Genomic DNA, 21,382 nt, shown 5'->3' on the forward strand with positions numbered 1-21,382 from the left:
GATTCTGAAGCCAGTTTGAGCCAAGGTCTCCTCTCACAGAGCGGAGGAGTTTCTCTCTTGCCCGGAGGCTAGAGCCTCTTTACGAAGAGCGCCATCCTTCCCCGCTGGGGACTGAGGCTTGGGAGAGGCTTGGGTGGATGAGGTCTGGAAGCAGCGCGCCTAGCAGCTGTGAATGTCAGAGGGAAAGTAGCAAAGGCTTTGATTCCAGAGGACTAGGGGAGGCAGAATGAATGGGATGGGCCTACTCGCCGCTACTCCATCATCATCGGCGGCAGAACTTGCACTTGATGATCTTCTTAAACGCGTTTTGGAAGTCCTTGTTGAAGTAGGCGTAAATGACAGGGTTAAGCAGAGAGTTGGAGTAGCCCAGCCAGTTGATTATGGCCCCCAACAGGGTAGGCATGTGGCAGCTGCTTTCGCAGAAGGGCAGGACTAGGGCCACGATGAAGAAGGGCAACCAGCAGAGGATGAAGGTGCCCATGATGATGCCCAGAGTCTTCACCGTCTTCCTTTCGCGGGCCAGGGCCATCTTGCGCTTGGCCTCGGCGTTGCGCTCATTTTTCTTCTCGAAGGAGGCGGGGACGTAGGGGACAGCACCGCCTTCGCTGGGCAGCGGAAGGTGCTCTTTGGAGTTGCCCACCCGGTGCACTTCGATCACCTCCAGGGCGGCGCCTTCTTCGCCCTGCCTCACGGCTCCATTGGCGCACGGAGCCCCTGTTACCTTGTTCTCCGTGCCCTGCCTCCAGTCTCTGCTATCCGACTCACCACTCACGCTCTTTCTGGGCTGCGGGGCCGGCGATGCCGCAAGACGGTGGTTGGCTGCCTTCTTGTCCACCTTCTTAACTGTCTTGCGAATGCGGAATCGCGCGGCTCGAAAGATGCGCCCGTAGAGAACCAGCATGAGCAGCAGAGGGATGTAGAAAGCGCCGAAGGTGGAGTAAATAGTGTAGCCGTGGTCCTTGCTGATAGTGCACGCGTCCGGGTCCGAGCGGTCTTCCGGGGTGCGCCAGCCCAGCATGGGCGGGATGGAGATGAGGAAGCCAATGAGCCAGGTGAGCGAGATGAGCGCAGCGGCGCGCCGGGGCGTCCTCTTGTTCACGTAGTCGATGGGGTCGGTGATGGCCCAGTATCTATCCAGAGCGATAGCGCACAGGTGCAGAATGGACGAGGTGCAGCACAGTACGTCGAGGGCGATGAACAGGTCACAGGTGACCTGTCCCAGAGTCCACTTGTTGAGCACCTGGTACAACGCGGCCATGGGCAGGACCAGCACCGACACCATGAGGTCGGTGATGGCCAGCGAGCCTATGAGATAGTTCGCCACGTTCTGCAGGGAGCGCTCCAGGGCGATGGCCGCCACTACACACGCATTGCCCAGCACCGCGCAGAAGATGAGCGTGCCCAGCACTAGAGAGGTGATTACTTGATAGCTGAAGGTCACGTCGGAGATGCCAGTAGCGTTGCCGCGTGTCCCGAAGGGACCCTGGGACGACGTGGTGTTATTGCCCTGTCCGGGGCTGAGCACATCCATGCTTGCGCGGCGGGCAGGGGAGGGGGAGGGGAGAAAGAGCTGCTTCTGGTTCCCCCTCGCCCCTCCCCCTGGGGTCTCCCGCCCCTGTTTCCTGGGGAGTTTCAGCTAAGAGAGGATGCAGGGACTCAGGCAGGAAGTTCTTACTGCTCAGGCGAAGGCATCTTGCAGAAGCAGCTAGCTTCTAGGCGCTCCCTGGGCTCTGGTAGTGCAGCGCGCTCAGAGACTCCAGCTGGGAAACGAATTGGCTGGAGAAACAGCTCCGGGATCTCCGGGCGGCGGAAAGGTGTCTGGAACGTCTGTCTCTTGCTGTCCATTATACTTTGCCGCTGCCTAACTGGCTGCCATACCACCCGGAGTCTCCCCACCAGCAAAGAGTCTCCAATCTTAAAAGTATCTGGAATAGAGAAACACCATCTTCCACAGTCACTCTGTAACCCTCCTCTTCCTTGCTTCTCTCCCTCCTCTCCTACTCTTTCCTCTACTCTCTTCTCTTTTTCTTAAGCCTCCTCCGTCTCCCTCTTTCTCCCACTAGTCATCCCCTCTGTCTCCCTCTCTTCTCACTCTCCTTTATCTCTCCGGTGTTGCTCCGACAGCCAGACTCCCTCCCTCCTACGCTAACCCTCCGTTCCTAACACTTCTCCAACCCTGAGTGCCTCTTTCCCCTGGTTCCCCGCCCTCCTCTCCCTCTAGCTCTGCCTCTCTGCGTTCAAGTCCCTTTTTGTCGACCGAGACTCAGAACTCACTTACACACACCCGATCTGCCGATCAGACCAACATTACAACAAATAACTCCGCCTCCCACCCAGCCAAACTCGAGAGAAAAAAAAAAAAATCTAACTACATACATTGCTTCATATTTGTCAAATTCCTTAGTAGACTCAGCATCACTGAGTGGTAACAGGACAAGAGAAGAGGAGGCATAAGGAGCCTGAATGGGGACGTGGACAGTCCTGGGTCAGTCTGTAAATTATTACTAATAGATGGAAAGAAGATGGAATGTGTCTTAGCTTTTTGAAAATCACCCCCTTTTGTCAACTCACAGTCCAGCTTGTCTCCTTTGCCTCTGACTTTTTTTTCTAACCTTGAGAAATTGGGTGAGAAAGCAATTAAAAAGGACACGTCAAAGGAGAGGTGAAAAACTGCATTTCAAAGTGAAGAAAACCCGATTTGGTATGTGTTCTACACACACACACACACACACACACACACACACACACTTGCCTTTCCATTCAGTTCAGTTCAGTCGCTCAGCCGGATCTGACTCTTTGCGACCCCGTGGACCAGCACTCCAGGTTTCCCTGTCCATTACCACATTCCAGAGCTTGGCTTTCCATTACCATTGCCTTTTTAATTTCAATGAACATTGTCATCTTGCACAGCTTTGTATCAAGTAAATTTAGGGGAGAGAATTTGTTTGACTTTGTGTTATAAATGAGGTTGGGCATTTTTTTAACGGCCCTTTCCTACCGGTTTTCCAGCATCTACGGAGAACTTGGTGGAATTCCTGGTCGCTGGTTGCTTCTTTGGGCTCAGAAACTGGGTTCAGCACCTGGGACAGCTCTAGGCAATAAGGACTTATGTCGCCACCTACCGGCAAATGCTTTAGAGCTCCATCTAGAAACCCTTGTCTTGCAGAAAATAGCATGTATTGAGGAAATCCCACAGCTTCAATAAAGAAAGGTTATTAAAAGAAAAGTAACTTTGGGTTTTCTATTTTTTCTATTTTATTCAAATGTTCCTTTTAGTATCATCTGTTGCTTTTAATCGTCTCTATCAAGTCCATTATGTTTTCTGGCTTTTTTTGAAAGCCTGCAACATGTCATTCACAAGTTCTGTCTAGAAATGCGATTTCAATAGACCTAGGAGAACACCTTCACTTGTGCTGATTTTGTGCTAATATATGCTGAATTTTGGAACTCATACATTTGCACACATTCATCAATGGGGAAAAAGCATTACTGGATTTTCCGAATGGGGATTACTTAACATAGAAGATAAAGACTGCTATGTGCTGTTTATCTAAGCTGTTTCCTTTACCAAGGAAACCAAATTTAATCCCATTTGCACCTAGGTAAAGAATGGGATTTCTACTCCACTAGAATAACATATAACAAAATTCACTTATACATTCTGATTTCAGGACTGAAGTAAAGTACAGAATGCAGTCCCAAAAGTAGATGACTCTAGATAACATGCACAGATTTACTACAGAATAGCAATAGTCTTAATATTGTGTTCAAATTTGAGGTCTAAATGCTCCAAGACCAAACAAAAGAGCAATCATAAAAGTGTCAGAGAAAATCTTGTTGTACAGGACGATGTATTTGGAGATGGATTGTTTTACAATGCCGGGCTGGGCACAGTTCCCACTCAATCATTTCAGCATGCCACAACAATGAACCTGACATTTATAATGACTCATGGCATTGAAAAGAAAGAGATAAGTACATATGGTGATACTGGCTACAGACTCTGAAGAAGTCTTTTTAAAATTTGTCTGGGTACTCATTCTCCCCTTTAAAATCTCCTCACAAATACAAAGCTAAATAACTTTATTAAAATACAGTTGCAGTTCCAGTAAAATTTAATAGAAAAATACTTATAATCTAGATTCTCCAAAAAGAAAACTTGGGAAAGTTAGCTGATAACATAAAGAGTAAAATAAAAAAAATTGAATTAGAAAATATTAACATGTTAAGTACAAACTTGAATAAAAATTTTGTCAAACTTAGCACATGTCAACATAGGGTAAGTCAGTAAATGTGTTGGTCAGCAACTGTGCATTCATTATTACTAAACACAAGTTGTTTAATAACTGACAAATTTATTTTTCTGAAAGCTAAAATGCTGTTAATTTAACATTAATATTTCTGAGATCTGGCACTTGCTATTCTGCCTTAATATTTTACAGCACAGCTTGTTCTTTATTCAAGTTGAAAAATCTCTCAAGTAGCTCATGTTTTTCTTAGAAATAGTGTATATAATATCACAAACATTTCATTTCAGTGAGAATATATAGAAAGTTTATAAACACTAGGAAGAAAATAGAAGTATAAAGGACAGGCAGCCCTGACTATGGTCCTACAACCTTCATATGACTAAAATAGATAATTATGTAAAACTTTTATTAAACTAAAAATATTGTGATATATGTTAAAAGCACAATGATATTGCATTTTCCTTATGTTCACACTTTACCAGTTCTTCTACATTTAACTCTTAATGATACAGAATCCCAGATATTCCAGAAGAGATGGTACAAACAGAAGATCCTAAAAAAGAGTTAGGCTGTTATTCTTTGAGGACTGAAATTAGCCTAAAGAAACACTAGCTTGAGAGCGAATATTATTGATGACATCATTTGAAAACAAAACTTCTAGTCATTCTGCTTTTATGGATCTAGGGTTTGATGCATCATCTATTATGTGACATTTCTCTAAAATAGGTTATGGGAGATAAAGATTTTTAACATCTTCACAGGAAATTTGATACAAGCCAAGCATTTCAATGTAGTTCTTTAACCAGGGACATAAGATTAAAAAGATGTTAGGCTGGAGTTTTTCTGTAAATCTGACTGCCTCATCATTACCAAAAGTTCAGTAGTGGTTGGGTCTTCTCAATAATTGGTACGTTCATCCATAATCCCCAAATTGTGGCTGATTTTTCTATCAGTGAGGGAATAACCTATAGAAGAAATAATTGAAAATTGGCTTAAATTACAAAAATAAATTTTTGAACTATTTTAAAGCATTTTTATATTTTAAAATAATTACATAATAAAACTAAGATTATTTTTTGTTTTTTAATTTTTACAATGTCATGTTGGTCTCTGCCATACACAGCTGGAATCAGCCATAATTATACATACATCCCCTCCCTCTGAGCCTCCCTCCCTTCCCCCATCCCACCTCTCTACGTCATCACAGAGCACCAGACTAGGCCGCATCAGCTATCCATTTTACACTCCATAGTGTAGATATGTTGACGCTACTTTCTCTATTCATTCCACTAGGATAGATTATTTTTTAATTAAAAATATCATTCTGAATTTAATTCACCCCAATCTTGAAATACTAAAGCAGCAAGGCAATTGTAGTTTTTCCAGAACTGTGAATTTTTTTTTTTTTTTTACTGGAATTTGTTAGGGATTAAAAAAAAAAAAACTTCAAAGAGAAATTTTGTTTAGATAATTTAGGAAATGTGGTCTTCTGATTATCAGCGAGGATTAACTGGCCCTTTATAAGAAATGCAACCAAAATGCAAGAGAAAAAAATTCTTTAAAACTAAGTCCAATTTTTTTTTGTGTGTATATAATTCTCACCGTGCACCCTCCTCAGATGGTAGCATTCCTTAGCTGCTATTTCTATATGCCGGACACTTGTGCAATACCCAGAACCACACTAGGTTTTTAGTGGGAAAACACAAATGATGGAAGCCTCAGTCTCTGCCCCAGTAACTGTAAGGTTGATTTGGTTCATTTAACACAATGTTGAAAACACAGCATGTAGAGAGGGGAAAAAAAAAAGTAATTCCTATTCATTTAGTGTGTGACTTTGGGCAAATTAATTAACTCTTGTTTTCTCAGTAGTAAAATGAGTGCAAAATAGATTTGTGAAAAAGTGATTTTGCTGGCCCATAAAAAAACACCCAGTAAAGGTCAAGCAATAATAGTAGTAATAGTGTTGCAAAGTAATAATATTAATTCTCTCTCTCTCTACTGATAATTGCTGAGAAGTGCAGAGAAAGAGAATTAGGTAGGTTCTGTGAAAGAGCAAGTGCTTGAATAAATAAATAAATAAGGCCTGTTTAGGTGAGGATTTATTTTGAAAACAATTTTCATGTGGATGAGTTACCAAACCAAACTTGGGTCTGCTAGCCCGCTATGTGCAGCAAAGCCAATCTACTTACACCAAGTTGTGGTGAAAGAAAGTAGAGCCCCTTATTGCGAGTTGCCCAATGTGAGGCTGAGCAAGGAGACCCAGCAGCTCATGCTCAAAGTACCTGAACTCTTTGATGGCTCTCAGGGAAGGATTTTTAAAGACAGTGTGAGGGAGAGGGTTGCAGGGTGACTGATCAATTGGAAAACATTCTTCTAGTTTATTGGTGGTGAGGGAACTGCACGGCATTTCTGGAGTCAATATCATCCCTTCTAGTCCCAGCTGGTCTGGGGGTCTTTTTATGGGCCAGCAAAATCACTTTTTCACAAATCTATTTGCACTCATTTTACTACTGAGAAAACAGAGTAAATTAACTTGCCCAAAGTCACACACTAAATGAATAGGAATTTTTTTTTTTTTTTCTCTACATGCTGTGTTTCAACATTGTGTTAAATGAACCAAATCAACCTTACAGTTACTGAGGCAGAGACTGAGGCTTCCATCATTTGTGTTTTCCCACTAAAGACCTAGTGTGGTTCTGGGTATTACACAAGTGTCAATAGTTAACTTTTTCCACCTGCTGGGGCTTTTAGTATCTGCAAAACAACTCAAGGATATGACCCAAGGTATTATCTACAGCCCTTACAGAGAAATTAAAGGCCTTTGACTTTGTTTCATGGCTAAACTATTATTATTTTGTCTTGTTTTACTGTTTACCTTTGCTTCTGCATTTTCTTAGTTCTGTGACTAAATTTGTTCATTGCAACTCGTGAAGGTCTAAGACCCTAAAGCTTTTCTACAAACAAGAGACAGGGACACCACCGGGGTCTGTCCCTTGGATGGCCCGGCAGGGTCCTGCTCAGTTTCAAATGTGACATTCTCTCTATTCTTCAAATTATTTGGTAATCTTCCAATTCTTTAGGAAACTCTGAGTACAAATGAAGAAAGATGTGCCCTCTGCATTCTGGAACTTCTTGACTTAAAAATTATTGGGAATTCCCTGGTGGTACAGGGGTTAGGTGTATGCTTTCACTGCCAAGGGCCTGGGTTCAGTCCCCAGCAGGGGAACTAAAATCCCACAAGCCACAGAGTACGGCCACAATAAAAAAGAAAAGTTATTGGGGGGTGGTGATGAACATATCAACAAAAATTCAGTAATCACTGAGGAAAAGGGGTCTGCTCTTCTCTGGGAGTTCAACCATTTGTTCAAAAGTATAAATAAATAATTGAAAATCATAGATCTCAATAAAATGCTTAAAAGTGCAGCAAAACCCAAAAGGCAGTAGTTTTCATCAGGTTAGCGTGACAGGTGTTAGTAAATGTGCTTTCCTGAGTTCACCTCCTCTACATTGCTCTCTTTCTGACAATATTTTCATGGCTCATTTCTGAAAGGATAAGTTGAGATGAGAAAAATCTTTGGAATGCTAACTCAATATTTTCTGTTAATCAAAGGATAGTTGAAAATTAAATTTAGTATAATATTTATTTGAAACAAGATTTAATTACTGTATTTAACAATAATTGGGGGGTAAAGACCTAAGTATTATTTTGCTTTGGCAAGTAACCTTTTTTGTTATAAAATTAAAACCAATGCCAAATGAGTCATTTTAATCTTGTTTTAAAACATGCTACATATAAAAGCAACTATTGTGAGTGCAAAATATGAGTCTGTAACTGTGCCCTTAGGCCTGTTGAGATAGTAATTTGTTAGGTGGGTATAGCAGCTCAGGGCCACAGTTTTGGATTCAAATGGCTATGCTGCCATATACTAGCCTTGAATTTTTCTTATTTCTTTCCATTGTATTATGCAGATGTAGTATAAATATTAATATATGAAATACTTACATACTTAAGAAAACTCATGAGAAAGAACAGTATGATTCCATTGAAGCTCTCTTTACTCTTGAATTTAGGGGTTTTCATTCCCATGAATGATACATGTCACTAAGCAATACAGAAATGGTATCATTCTCTCTGTAATTTTATGCAAATTCCTTTTCTTGCTTGACATTATCTTTGTGAAATTCACTTGCATTGATAAAAGCACCACTAGTTCATTTATTTTCACTGTAGATTTAAATTATATAACTAATGCCACAACTTATATATCCATTCTCTGATTATTGAATGTTTAAGTCTTTTTCAAACATTTGCTTTTATAAATAATACTGCTATGAGTGTTAATGTTTATATCTCTTTTTTAAAAAATCTGTATAACTTAGAATAGACTAGTGTTTTTTAAACAAAGCACATGGGGATTTTGTTTAAAATACAGATTTTAACACCACAGGTATGGAGTAGAGCCCAAGACTGCATGTCTGCCGCGTTCCCGTGACAGTGATACTGCTGATTCATAGACAATACTTAGAGTAGCAAAATTTAAGCATCCAGAAATGAAATTATGGGATCCTTTGACATACCCAGATTCAATCTTTGTAGATATGGCCTAATTCTTCTCCAAACTGGTTGTGTAAAATTTCATAACCACTTTTGTAGGTTGAATTATGTCACCCAAAAGGATAAAGGATTCAGTCTCTGGGACTGTGACCTTATTTGGAACTAGGATCTTTGCAGATGTAATTAAGTTGAAAGGAGGTCATACAAGATTAGGGCAAGCCCTAATCAAATGACTAATGTTCATATAAGTTGAGGTGAATTTGGACAGACACACAGGGAAGGACCCCAACTGAAGACACAGAAATTGGCATTATACTGCCGCAATCCAAGTAACGCCAAGGACTGCTGCCAGTCACCAGAAGCTTAAACAAACACGTGGGATGGACTCTCCCCTAGAGCCAGCAGAGTGTGCTGGGCCAACACTTTCATTCAGATGTCTCCCTTCCAGAATTCTGAGACAATACACTTCTGCTGAGTTAAGTCACCAGGTTGGGGCACTTTATTTTGGCCCCCTGGGGAAACTAACACAGTCACTAATAATGTGTAGGTTCCCATTGCTTCATCAAGGTTGAGTGTTGTTTCATTTTTCTTAACTGTGAATTACTTATTCTTATCTTTTGCTTACCTTTAAATTGGGTTCTTTGTGTATGTGTGTTGTGGTTTTTTGTTATTTTGAACATACCCTGTGACAACTGGGATCTTAGTTCCCTGACCAAGGATGGATCCGGATCCCCCTGTATTGGAAGCATAGCGTTTTAACCAGTGCGTCACTAGGGAAGTCCAATTTGTTTTTTTGTTTTTTGTTTTTAATAATTATTACTAATCTTTAATGTCCATTATCTACTATAGATGTTAATCTTTTGTCCTTTGTATTATTGAAAATATTTTTTCTCAATCATTGGCTCAAATTTTTACCTTATAAAGGTGGTTTTTAATGAATTTACATTTTTCAGTTTAATGTAAATATTTCTCTTTGTTCTGTGCATTTTCTGTCTTGTCTACTTAAAAGTTGTAATGATATCAATCAACATTCTTTTGAGTTTTATATTTAGTTCATCAGTTCTAGACTTGAGTTTTGAGTATATTGTGTGAGACAGGAATCCAGGTTAAATGTTACTGTCAGAAAAATTATCTAATACCATACATTTTATAGTCTATTCTTTCACCCCCTGACATACAGTCTCTTCTGACATACATCTTGTTTTCACGTACACGTGAGTTTGCTTTTGGGTTCTCTATTCTCTTGGTCTATTTGTCTATTTCTGTTCCAAAAGTTACAATGCCCTAATTTTTGCAACAAATGTGCTGTGTGCTAGGTCATCCCCTACTTTATTCTTCCTTAAAAATCTCTTGACCATACTTGGCCTTTTACTGTTACATATTAACTTTGAATCAACTTTTCCATCTTGTACCCATATCTATATCCAAAATTATTGTGGAATTTTATTGGAATTGTATTGAAATTATAATTTCAAAAGAACAAACATCTTTATGTTACTCATCTTTTTTAACCATCATGAATATGATGTAACTTTCCATTTATTTAGATCTTACTTGCCTTTTAATAAAATTCTTAATTTTCTCTATTAATGACATAAACAACTTGTGGTAGATTTTTTTCCATAGGTGCCTTACTTTGTTCCTATTGTAGTGCTTTTATGGATGGTAGCTAATGTGAATGGCATATTTTTAAATTGTGTTTTCAATTTTTGCAGGTGTATAAGAATGTCATCAAGTTATTTAACTGCTTTTACTTCTGTGTACTTGATTAATGTTAATAATATGTAGATTTTCTTTGTTTTTCTATGTTGACAACTAAATTATCTGCAAATATTACAACAAAACTTACTAAATTTTTTGCACTTAATTACCTTTTTATTTACCAATGAACTGGCTAGAATTATAGTATAATATTTCAGAGATGAGGAAATAGAGTGTATACTCATCTCATTCATGATTTTAGAGAGAATACTTCTAATGCTACACCACATAGTGTATTTCTGAAAGGTATGCTTGATCAGCCTAAAGAAATTCTACTTCCTACTCTATTCCTTTCTTATACTTTGTTTTAGGTTTAAGTTACTAATGCTAAGTTGCTTCAGTTGATCCGACTCTCTGAGGTCCTATGGACTGTAGCCCGCCAGGATCTTCTGTCTGTGGGATTCTCCAATCAAGAATATTGGAATGCGTTGTCATGCCCTTCTCTAGATCTTCCCAACCCAGGGATCGAACCCACCTCTCTTACGTCTCCTGCATTGGCAAGTGGGTTCTATACCTGTAGCGCCACATGGGGAGCCTAAGTTACTAATACTTTGTTTTAGGTTTTGCATCTAAATCCTTGAGTGAAATTTGTCTACACATTTTCTTTCTTGTGCTGTCTTACTCTGATATCAGTGCCAAAAGTTATCAGCGCAGTTCAGTTCAGTTGCTCAGTCATGTCCGATTCTTTGAGACCCCATGGACTGCAGCACGCCAGACTTCCCTGTCCATCACCAACTCCCAGAGCCTACTCACTCATGTCCATCGAGTCAGTGATGCCATCCAACCATCTCATCCTCTGTTGTCCCCTTCTCCTGCCTTCAATCTACCAACCTCATAAAAATGAAATATGGCCTATTACCTAGTTTTTCTATTCTCTGGAATAGCTTTTAGAAGATTCAATTATCTGTTCTTTGACTGTTTATAAAATGTATCTGTAAAACATGGGACTTGGTTTTTCTTGATGGGTATGTGTTTAATTCTTGATGTAATTCATTTAGTAACTATAGAATAATTCAGGCTTTCTAATACTTCTAGAATCAATGTTGTTATAATTTTCTTTTAAAAGTGTTCCATTTTTTTATTAAGTTGTTTAAAGTAATTAACTTTCCAATTATCTGCAGTAAATGTCTTGTTTTGATCTTTATGAATTATTTGTGTGAGTCTTTTTCCTTTTATTCTTATTCAGTGAAGTCAAAGGTTACTTATACTTAAAATTCCATTTTATACTTTCTATTGTGATTTCCAAATTGTGTAATTTGGAAGCATTCTTCTTGGTACCAATTAAGTAAAGTTCTTCTTAGTTATCTTTTATTATTATTTATAACTTAATTTCATTGTTCTCAAAGAATGTGAAGTAAAATACACCAGTTCTTTTACGACTTGAGATTGCTCTTATTGCCTAGTACTGCCTTTCCCTCCTTCATTCTATCCTCTCCTAAAATTCTAAATATACTAAAAGAACTTTCTCCTATCCTCTGTATCTCATAATTTCTCGGTCATATTTTTTATTTTTCCTCCTGTGCTTTATCGTGGTTAATTTATTTGTATCTATCTTCTAGGCTATCAATTCTCTTTTAGGTTTTGTCTGATATGCCAAACAGTTGGTTAAATCCTTGTTCTTCAATTTCAGCTATATATTTTACTTTCATGAGTTTTGCTTTATTCTTCCATTGTAGCTAATTATATTAGTACATCATTGTTTCTTGCTCAAGTTTATAATTTTATTATTTCTGTTAACATTTTAAGCATGTTTGCTTTATATTCTGTCTCTGATTATTCCAATATCTGTAACCCCTGTTTTCTAATTCTCTTTCTTGCCGAGTTTCACCCATGCTAGCTTGGTTGCTATTGTGATGGTGGTTTTATACTGTGAGTTTATATTTGACCAATCTCTGTTTATGGGAATCCTGAGAATCTTGGTTCAATGGACATTATTCCAGGAATATTTGTATTTCTATGTTATATACAATAGTAGGTTTATTATCCTATGTGAGGGGATCATTTATGGCTAAATATTATCAGAGGAACCTTTATTCCTGTGTACAGTTCAAACATGGCAGACACATTGTTTTTTTCCCTGAAGCTCTTTGAAGAGTCTAGCTTTCTGTAGCTGTCTGCATTCCAACCTCCTCCTCATCACCACCACCACACCATCTTTTATATGCCTTAGGAGTTGTTCTGTTTCATTGAAGAGATAGTGAAACTTCAGGATTTAGGTACCATCGATCAGCAAATGTCTCTAAAGTATCTGACTGCTGCTGCTGCGTCACTTCAGTCGTGTCTGACTCTGTGTGACCCCATAGACCGCAGCCCACCAGGCTCCCCCGTCCCTGGTATTCTCAAGGCAAGAACACTGGAGTGGGTTACCATTTCCTTCTCCAATGCATGAAAGAGAAAAGTGAAAGTGAAGTCGCTCAGTCGTGTCCGACTCTGAGCGACCCCATGGACTGCAGCCTACCAGGCTCCTCTGTCCATGGGATTTTCCAGGCAAAGTACTGGAGTGGGGTGCCAGCAGTGCTGGCTTATTACTCTGGCTTTTGTTCCTGTCATCTTGGGGTACTGAAGATTCTCCTGAATTTCTTGAGAGCTCAGCTCTCCCTGTTAGTTGTAACTTATCCATCATTCTTTAGTGTTTTGCAGTGAGAAAAAGTTTTGAATACAGATTTATCAGAACATAGAAAAATTTCTACTTTATTAAGTTGCATCAGTATTAAATAAGAAAATGCAACTAAAGAACTTATATCTTATAAGTTCCTTATATCTTAGTGTGCAATCAATGTTAGTAAAAATAAAATTTTAATTAACTTTCCAAAATATTTTCTATCTTGGGCCTTCTTCCTCTTTTCCACTTATATGAAATATACCTATCCTCCAAAAAGAAAAGAAATGTAATTTAATATGACTAAATAGTAAATAGAATTTTTATGTTTTATATTTTGTATTTTAACAGACAGAAATACATAGCTTATTTAATGTAAAATAAATATAGAGAAATTATACTAAATCACATTACTTGAGTTTATAGTCAATCACTTAAAAATTCTATGGAAAAGAACTTCTTTAAACTAAACTAAAATCAGTCAAAAATTTCTATTAATGTTTTATCAAAAGCCATTTCTTATTTTAAATTATCAAAGAACTAACATTTTGAAAAGTTTAGAGCTCATTGTCAGTGTGTTTATTTTTAAGTAAATGATATCTCTCTTTTAAAGTTATTATATTTTCAGTTTCCAATTCCACCTTGAAAACTAGAACTAAACAGTATTTTTAAGCATAAGCCACATCTTTCAATAATTTTTATTATGAATGAGAAAGCATTTATCCCAGACTCATCACTTAATGGGAAACAACACAAAAACAAACAAAACAATGATTCTTGAAAGACATAAGTGTTCAAAATATCTACTTTTGTTACATGAAGGAGATGAGTTAGCCATAGTATCTGATTCTTACTAAATGTAGTGTTGAGATAGTTTTAATGTCAAACATTGTAATATCAATGTTTTTCTGTAAGAAATATATAATTGAAATTTGCTTCTAGACTGAGTATCTCCTTGTTTTGGTTTATTTTTGGATTTTGCAGCTTTTCCAAATTGTTGGGGAAACACAGCTGGGTTTATTAATATACTGAAGCTTTTCAATTGGAGAAGAGGAGCCTCATGGTATGCAGCTCTGGATCTCTTCCCATGGACTTCATAGCCAACTACTCTATCTTCCCTAGAAAGAAATGGAATCAAATGCCAGTATTTAGGATTAAATATTTTGTTTTCTACCTCATGACTTGGATAATATAATAATAGTGGTAGCCAGCATGATTGTTTATCATATGCCTAACTCTATACTAGGCCCATCCCATGAAATATTTTATTTAATGTTCACAACAGCCTAAGCCTGTTCAGCTTTCCAAATAAGTAAATAGAGGCCTGGAAAGGCCATCTGCTTGTTTGTTTCTAAAATGCTTGAGGACAATGAGAAAATATAATTTTTTACTACTTCCACCTGCAGCTGCCTGACCTTAGCAACAGTTGTTGCTCATTTATTCACGATCACTAGCTGGTGAGAAGGTACTGCTCAGCAGTAGGGGGACAAAGAGAGAGGAAAACATAGGTGTCCTAATAAGCAGAAAGTCCAGCCGCCCTGAAAACACACCCTGAGGACTGCCTGGATCATTGCTAGTCATCCAACATGTTTTCAAAAAGCAGCCTCTGGTCTCCCTTGGACGATCCTGGCTGCCACTGGATTTTCTGGTTGATTAGTTCCTTAACATTTCCTCTCTGACTTTCTGTCAGTTTAAATAGCGGATTTCACAATGGTCAGGGACTTCAGAACTCACCAGACTCAAACTTCATTTGCAGAAACACTGAGGGTCCTCATAGTTAAGTTTTTGCCCTAGATCACAGAATGGATTCCTCGTATTAGCCTGACTGCATCAGTTAAAATACTCCCAACATTATTATCCCAGGTTTCAGACTAAATTGCTACCACCTCCAGTTAAAGATTTCCAAAACTTGAAACAAACCAAAGAAGTTTAAGCTTATGTTCAATTATCTCTATATTCCTTCCTTTTCTCCTTCCTTCCTTCTTCTCTTCATTCAGTCACACAAGTATTTATTGTATGTATGCTATGAGGCAGTACATCATTCACTAAGACTATAAAGCTAAAAAGATAGAGTCTTTGCCTTAATTCATCCACTGAAGCATGTTCCCCAGCCACACTAAATGAAGCCTCATCTAGGAATGGGGATTATTCAGTCCTAGTCACAGTTTTCCCACCAATCTGGTGTGTTTATTGAGTACTTACCATTTCTAGGCTTTTTGTGCATAATGATTAAGAAGGCCTACAAGTATTCCTGTACTCGGTCACTTTATACTGAAAATAGTAGAAATAAACTATAAACAGGTAAAGAAATAAAATAAGGAATAATTGCAAGATTATTACTATAAATGTTATGAGAAAGATAAAATTGAGTAGGTATGGTAGAGTGGCTGAAGGGGGTTACACTCATGGGGTTGGTGAAGTGAGCTGCTCTGAAGCATTCACATATATAAGTTGAGACTCAAAGGGGACAGTTATTCAAAGATCTCATTGAGGGTATATTGCAAGAAACATTGACCATTTCAGCCTTGGGGCAGCAGGGCAGAGCCTTGGGATAGAAAAGCCCCTGACCCCCTCTAGTGGTCAACAGCCTCCTCTGTTTACTCCAGTGTGTTGTAAAAATACTACCATTTTCTGTGTGTTGCATGATATGAAGAGCCTGGGGAAACATTCTGGTGGAAGAGAAAATCCAAGTAGAAGAAAAGCAAGGGAAACTAAGAATGGTGTGCAGGGTAACAGAAGGAGAAGAGTGCATGAAAGAGAGAGTGACGGGGAATGAGTCAGATCCTTTGGATCCTTGTAGCCTTGATATGCGGAGAAGGCAATGGCTCCCGACTCCAGCACTCTTGCCTGGAAAATCCCATGGATGGAGGAGCCTGGTAGGCTGTAGTTCATGGGGTCGTGAAGAGTCGGACACGACTGAGTGACTTCACTTTCACTTTTCACTTTCATGCATTGGAGAAGGAAATGGCAACCCACTCCAGTGTTCTTGCTTGGAGAATCCCAGGGATAGGAGAGCCTGGTGGGTTGCCGTCTATGGGGTCGCACAGAGTCAGACACGACTGAAGAGACTTAGTAGCAGCAGCAGCAGCAGCCTTGATATGGTTATAAGGATGGATGTAAGAGTTATAGTCATCTATTTTGAAAAAGGAACTAAATATATTACTATGTTAAAGTGAAAGTCCCTGAGTCGTGTCTGACTTGCGACCCATGGCCTGTAACCCACCAGACTCCTCTGTCTGTGGAATTTTCCAGGCAAGAATACTGGAGTGGGTTGCCATTTCCTACTTCAATGTTAAAGTACATATTAAATAGGATAATAAAAATATGTATTTTAAAAAATATTAAAAATGATACAAAGAGTGGAGAGAGGAAATTTTACCTGGAGCCTGATGTGAATACTAAAATGAACTAAAATTCAAATGACTTAAAATGAACACCGAGAATGAGCACTAGTAGCCAAAGTCTAAAGTGCAACATTTTGGACCATGTAATTTTCTTTGTCTCATTAAAGGAAACATGAACTTGCATTAGGACACACAGACTTTTTCTTGATACCCAAGAGGAAGAAATGTATTCCAAGGTTTATTACCAAATGGTTTAGTAAATTATATATTCCCTGCCATTTTTGCATACATTTAGGAATATTTCTAGATGTCATCATGAAAGCTAAAAACTAAAATTTTACTTTAGTGAAGGTCTTTTATCAGATCTGAGTTTTTGATAGATATAGATATCTCCATGTACATTGTTTTCTGGTGATGAAACCTGATTAAAGTTGCATCGTTTTGCCTTCTAGACCTCTCTCTATGCCCATGCCTCTGCATCACTGCTTACAGTTCTCTCAAGCTGGCATATTCATTCCCATCTTTTGCACCAAAGAAATTCCTACTTCTGATGCAAAACAATGCTCAACCCCAAACCCTTGGTAAGTATATGGTAGTTCTCTAGTTTGAAGTTCCCCAAACCAGAGCACTCAGATGGCTCAGAGTTTTCAGTTCAAACTAGAGAACTCAGATGGCTCAGATAACTCGGAACTACTAGTTCAGATAGTAAAGAATCTGCCTGCAATGCAGAAGACCTGGGTTTGATCCCTAGGTTGGGAAGACCCCCTGGAGAAAGGAATGGCTACCCGCTCCAGTATTCTGGCCTGGAGAATTCCATGGACTGTACAGTCCATGGGGTGGCAAAGAGTTGGACACAACTGAGTGACTTTCACTAAGGTAGCTTTTGGGGCTTCTCAGGCAGGGCAGTGGTAAAGGATCCACCTGCCAATGCAGGAGATGCAGGAGACTCAGGTTCAATCCCTGGGTCAGGAAGATCCCCTGAAGGAGGACATGGCAACCCACTCCAGTATTCTTGCCTGGAAAATTCCATGGACAGAGGAGCCTGGAGGCCTATGGTCCATGGGGTCACAAATGAGTCGGACATGCCTGGGCATGTATCCATTCAAGGTAGCTTTAAAAATAGACAGATACCACCCTAAACCAATTGAATCAGAATTCCTGGAGAGGAGGGCCTGTGTGCTGACACCTTTTAAGCTCTCCAGGTTTGAGTGAGACAGGGTTAAGATTTATTGAGCTTAGTTAGCCCTCCCCCTACTTAAAGTGAGCTCCAAATAGAATGAGGAGTTTCACCCTTTCTACTTGGGTTTGATGGATTTCTCTTCCCAGAGATGGAAAAAAAAATCACTAACCAGCTACAACAGAGTATGCCACAAACAACAAAGTCTTTGTGGTCAGCTACCATGGAAGGTAAGTGAGCAATTACCTCCTTGACCTTGTAATTTAATGAGAAAGGCTCCATAGAAAATCTGCTTTGGTTCTGGCTTCATTCAAAAGCTGTATGGGAATAGATATTTCATTGAGTCCTTTTCACCTTCTCATTGAGAAAAGAGGAGAAAACGTTATAGAAAGCTTCTAGAAGGGAACAAATGAAAAGTGACTCTTAAACTTGAGTGTGTATAAAAACCACTTGAAAAGCAGACTTCCCTACCATGCCCCAAACATTGCTAATTCTTTCAGAGTAGTTCTGGTGTTGGTCCCAGGGATCTGTATATTTAACAAGTCCTCTAAATCAGGGGTCCCCAACCTCTGGATCTAATGCCTGATGATCTGAGGTGGAGGTGATGTAATAATAATAGAAATAAAATGCCCAGTAAATGTAGTGCGCTTGAATCATCCTGAAATCACCCTCCCTTCCAACCCTTCCAACTCTGGTTTAAGGAAAAACTGTCTTCCACAAAACTGGTCCCCGGTGCCAAAAAACTTGGGAACCACTGCCCTAATACACAGACCAATGCAAAACAGGAGTTTACAAAAAGCTACCCCTTTTTGATAATGTATAAATATTCCTTCTTGACTCTCATGCAAACCCAAGGGCCCTTTCACCACTATTGAAAGGAAATAGAATTAAGAAAATATAAGTTTGCAGGCAAATTTTAAAGACCACAGCAGAGTCATGCCAGCTGGAGTAAAAGGACAGGAGAGAGAAAAGGAGCCCAGGCAGCAAATGGAGACAGCTGGGGAGAGGGCTCTGACTTGAGGAACGTACCCAGGTATGGAGACCAGATCCAGGCTGAAGAAAAGAGTCATGCTGTCAATTGGAGCAGATTCTCTGCAGTGAGCAGGCTGGAGAATAATGTTCCAGCTGCTGTTCTGGTAAGTCAGATGTAATAATCCTGCCCTTCTTAGAGGCAAACTCTTCTAATCAAGCTGTGAAAAATATACTAACTTTGGTTTGCTATTGTTGGCCACAGGCTAATTTAGTCGCATCCCAGGGCTTCAATTCTCACATCCCTATCAGAAAAAAACTGCCTTGAGTTTAGGAAATGTGCGTGTCAGGAAGTTCACTTTGAAACACACACTGGCCTCTCTGTGAGGCAGAGAAAGAAAGGGGAGCAACCAGCAGTCCAGCTTCTCTCGTGAAGCCATAAGATAGATCGTGGGTTTCCAGCATACAGTCCCTGGAGTCAATGAAAAGTAACAGAATGCAAAGTGCAGGAAACCATAGCATGCCAAGTACATAATAACTATTCCTTCACTCATTGCCCCATTTGTTTATCCATCGTTTATTCTTTCATTCCAAAAAGATGTTTAAACACTATGTGTGTTCCCTTAAAAGCAGAATCTGAGACAAAGAATTGGATAAAAGTAATGTCAATTCCTGGGTCGGGAAGATCCCCTGGAGAAGGGATAGGCAACCCACTCCAGTGTTCAAGGGCTTCTCTCGGGGCTCAGATGGTAAAGAACTCACCTGCAATGTGGGAGACCTGGGTTCGATCCCTGGATTGGGAAGATCCCCTGGAGGAGGACATCACAACCTGCTCCAGTGTTCTTGCCTGGAGAATCCCCATGGGCAGAGGAGCCTGGCGGGCTACAGTCCACACAGCATCAGACGCGACTGAGAGACTAAGAACAGCACAATGTCTTTGGGAGGTGACACCAAGGAATGGAAGTGAGAAAATGGAAAGAAAGGGAAAGGAAAAGGAAAACCAATGAATGTAAGGGCCTACTATGGAAGGCATCACTGTGAACCATGAAATTCAGTCCTACTGAGACTCTTTTCTGAAATTATCCTCTAAAGCAGGGGGCTCCAAACTCCAGGCCACTGACTGGTACCTCATGTCAGATCAGCAGCAGCCGTAGATTAGAAATAAAGCGTGCAATAAATGTAATGCACTTGAATCACCCCAAAACCGTGATCTCCACCCTCCTGGTCCATGGAAAAATTGTCTTCCATGAAATCAGTCCCTGGTGCCAACAAGGTTGGAGACTTACGCTCTAAAGGATGGTAGGATGGATCAAATGATTTCCGGAGTCCTGTCTCTGGAAGATTCTAAGTCTTGCCATAGTAAATTAGTTGCTAAAAGAGGAAAGTACACCAAAATAATATAATACCTGACATCTACAAGCTTGTGTGCACGCTCTCTCTCTTCTCTCTCACTCTCATTCTGTCAGAAATCCAAAATATCATTTTTGAGTCTAAGGCATGATTTTGATTATCTATACATCTTCCATTTAGGCTCTGCCCCTCAGACCAAACAACTTCTCCCTGCCAGGGCCTTGGTGCCCAGTACAGCAAAATATATTCAGTGCCACCTAGAACAAGGTCCTAGATATCATGCCCAGGCCCTCTTCCTCAACCACTGCCTCCATGAGCTTCTCTAACTCTGCCCCATTTCCAGAGAAGCTGGCTTCCTAGAAATCAGACAAAGTTTGAATGATTTAAAACATCTGTCCTAGCCGCCACCTCTGCATAAATAAATCTCCAAAATAATCAATAATAATAACTGAGTAAATACCACGCACCAAGGACTAAGTGCATGAATGTACATGAATTATTTTTTCTACTTTCACCATCTTTTAGGAGGTAGGTAGCGTGCTGTTATGGGGCTTCCCTGGTGGCTCAGTAGTAAAGAACCTGCCTGTGATGCAGGAGACGCAGGAGACACGGGTTTGATCCCTAGGTCAGCAAGATCCCTTGGAGGAGGGCATGGCAACCCACTCCAGTATTCTTGCCTGAAGAATCCCATGGACAGAGGAGCATGGTGGGCTGCAGTCCACGAGGTTGCAAAGAATTGGACATGACTGAAGCAACTAAGCACAGCATAGTACAGGATTTTCTTATACTCATTGCAAAAAGGAGAAAACTGAAGCAGTAAGTAACAAGGTCACACATCTAATAAGAAGTGGAACAATATTTAAGACCCAGAAAGCATGTCTAGAGGCTATATTCTTCATTTCTCTGCTCTGCTGGCTCTCAGGTTTCCATCTCAGGTCAATCCCTCTTGTCAGTTTCTGTTTGATACTCTGTAAGCTACATCTTATAAGTTAAATAAGCAAGGTGACAATATACAGCCTTGATGTACTCCTTTTCCTATTTGGAACCAGTCTGTTGCTCCATGTCCAGTTCTAACTGTTGCTTCCTGACCTGCATACAAATTTCTCAAGAGGCAGATCAGGTGGTCTGGTATTCCCATCTTTTTAAGAATTTTCCACAGTTTATTGTGATCCACACAGTCAAAGGCTTTGGCATAGTCAATAAGGCAGAAATAGATGTTTTTCTGGAACTCTCTTGCTTTTTCCATGATCCAGTGGATGGTGGCAATTTGATCTCTGGTTCCTCTGCCTTTTCTAAAACCAGCTTGAGCATCTGGAAGTTCGCGGTTCACGTATTGCTGAAGCCTGGCTTGGAGAATTTTGAGCATTACTTTACTAG

General features: G+C 39.9%; 1 protein-coding gene across 1 annotated transcript; it reads right to left on the reverse strand.

Annotated features, from left to right (window-relative positions):
* Nucleotides 1-262: 262 nt before the first annotated feature.
* Nucleotides 263-1,531, reverse strand: HTR1A (5-hydroxytryptamine (serotonin) receptor 1A, G protein-coupled). The gene has a single exon (XM_010845508.1). The coding sequence runs from the start codon at nucleotides 1,529-1,531 to the stop codon at nucleotides 263-265; it is 1,269 nt and encodes a 422-aa protein (XP_010843810.1).
* Nucleotides 1,532-21,382: the final 19,851 nt, after the last annotated feature.

Source organism: Bison bison, unplaced genomic scaffold (assembly GCF_000754665.1).
Source record: "Bison bison bison isolate TAMUID 2011002044 unplaced genomic scaffold, Bison_UMD1.0 scf7180017864218, whole genome shotgun sequence".
NCBI classification, from domain to species: domain Eukaryota; kingdom Metazoa; phylum Chordata; class Mammalia; order Artiodactyla; family Bovidae; genus Bison; species Bison bison.

Coding starts and splice junctions, on each gene's coding strand:
- HTR1A (XM_010845508.1), bottom strand. CDS start 1,531: ATGGATGTGCTCAGCCCCGGACAGGGCAATAACACCACGTCGTCCCAG.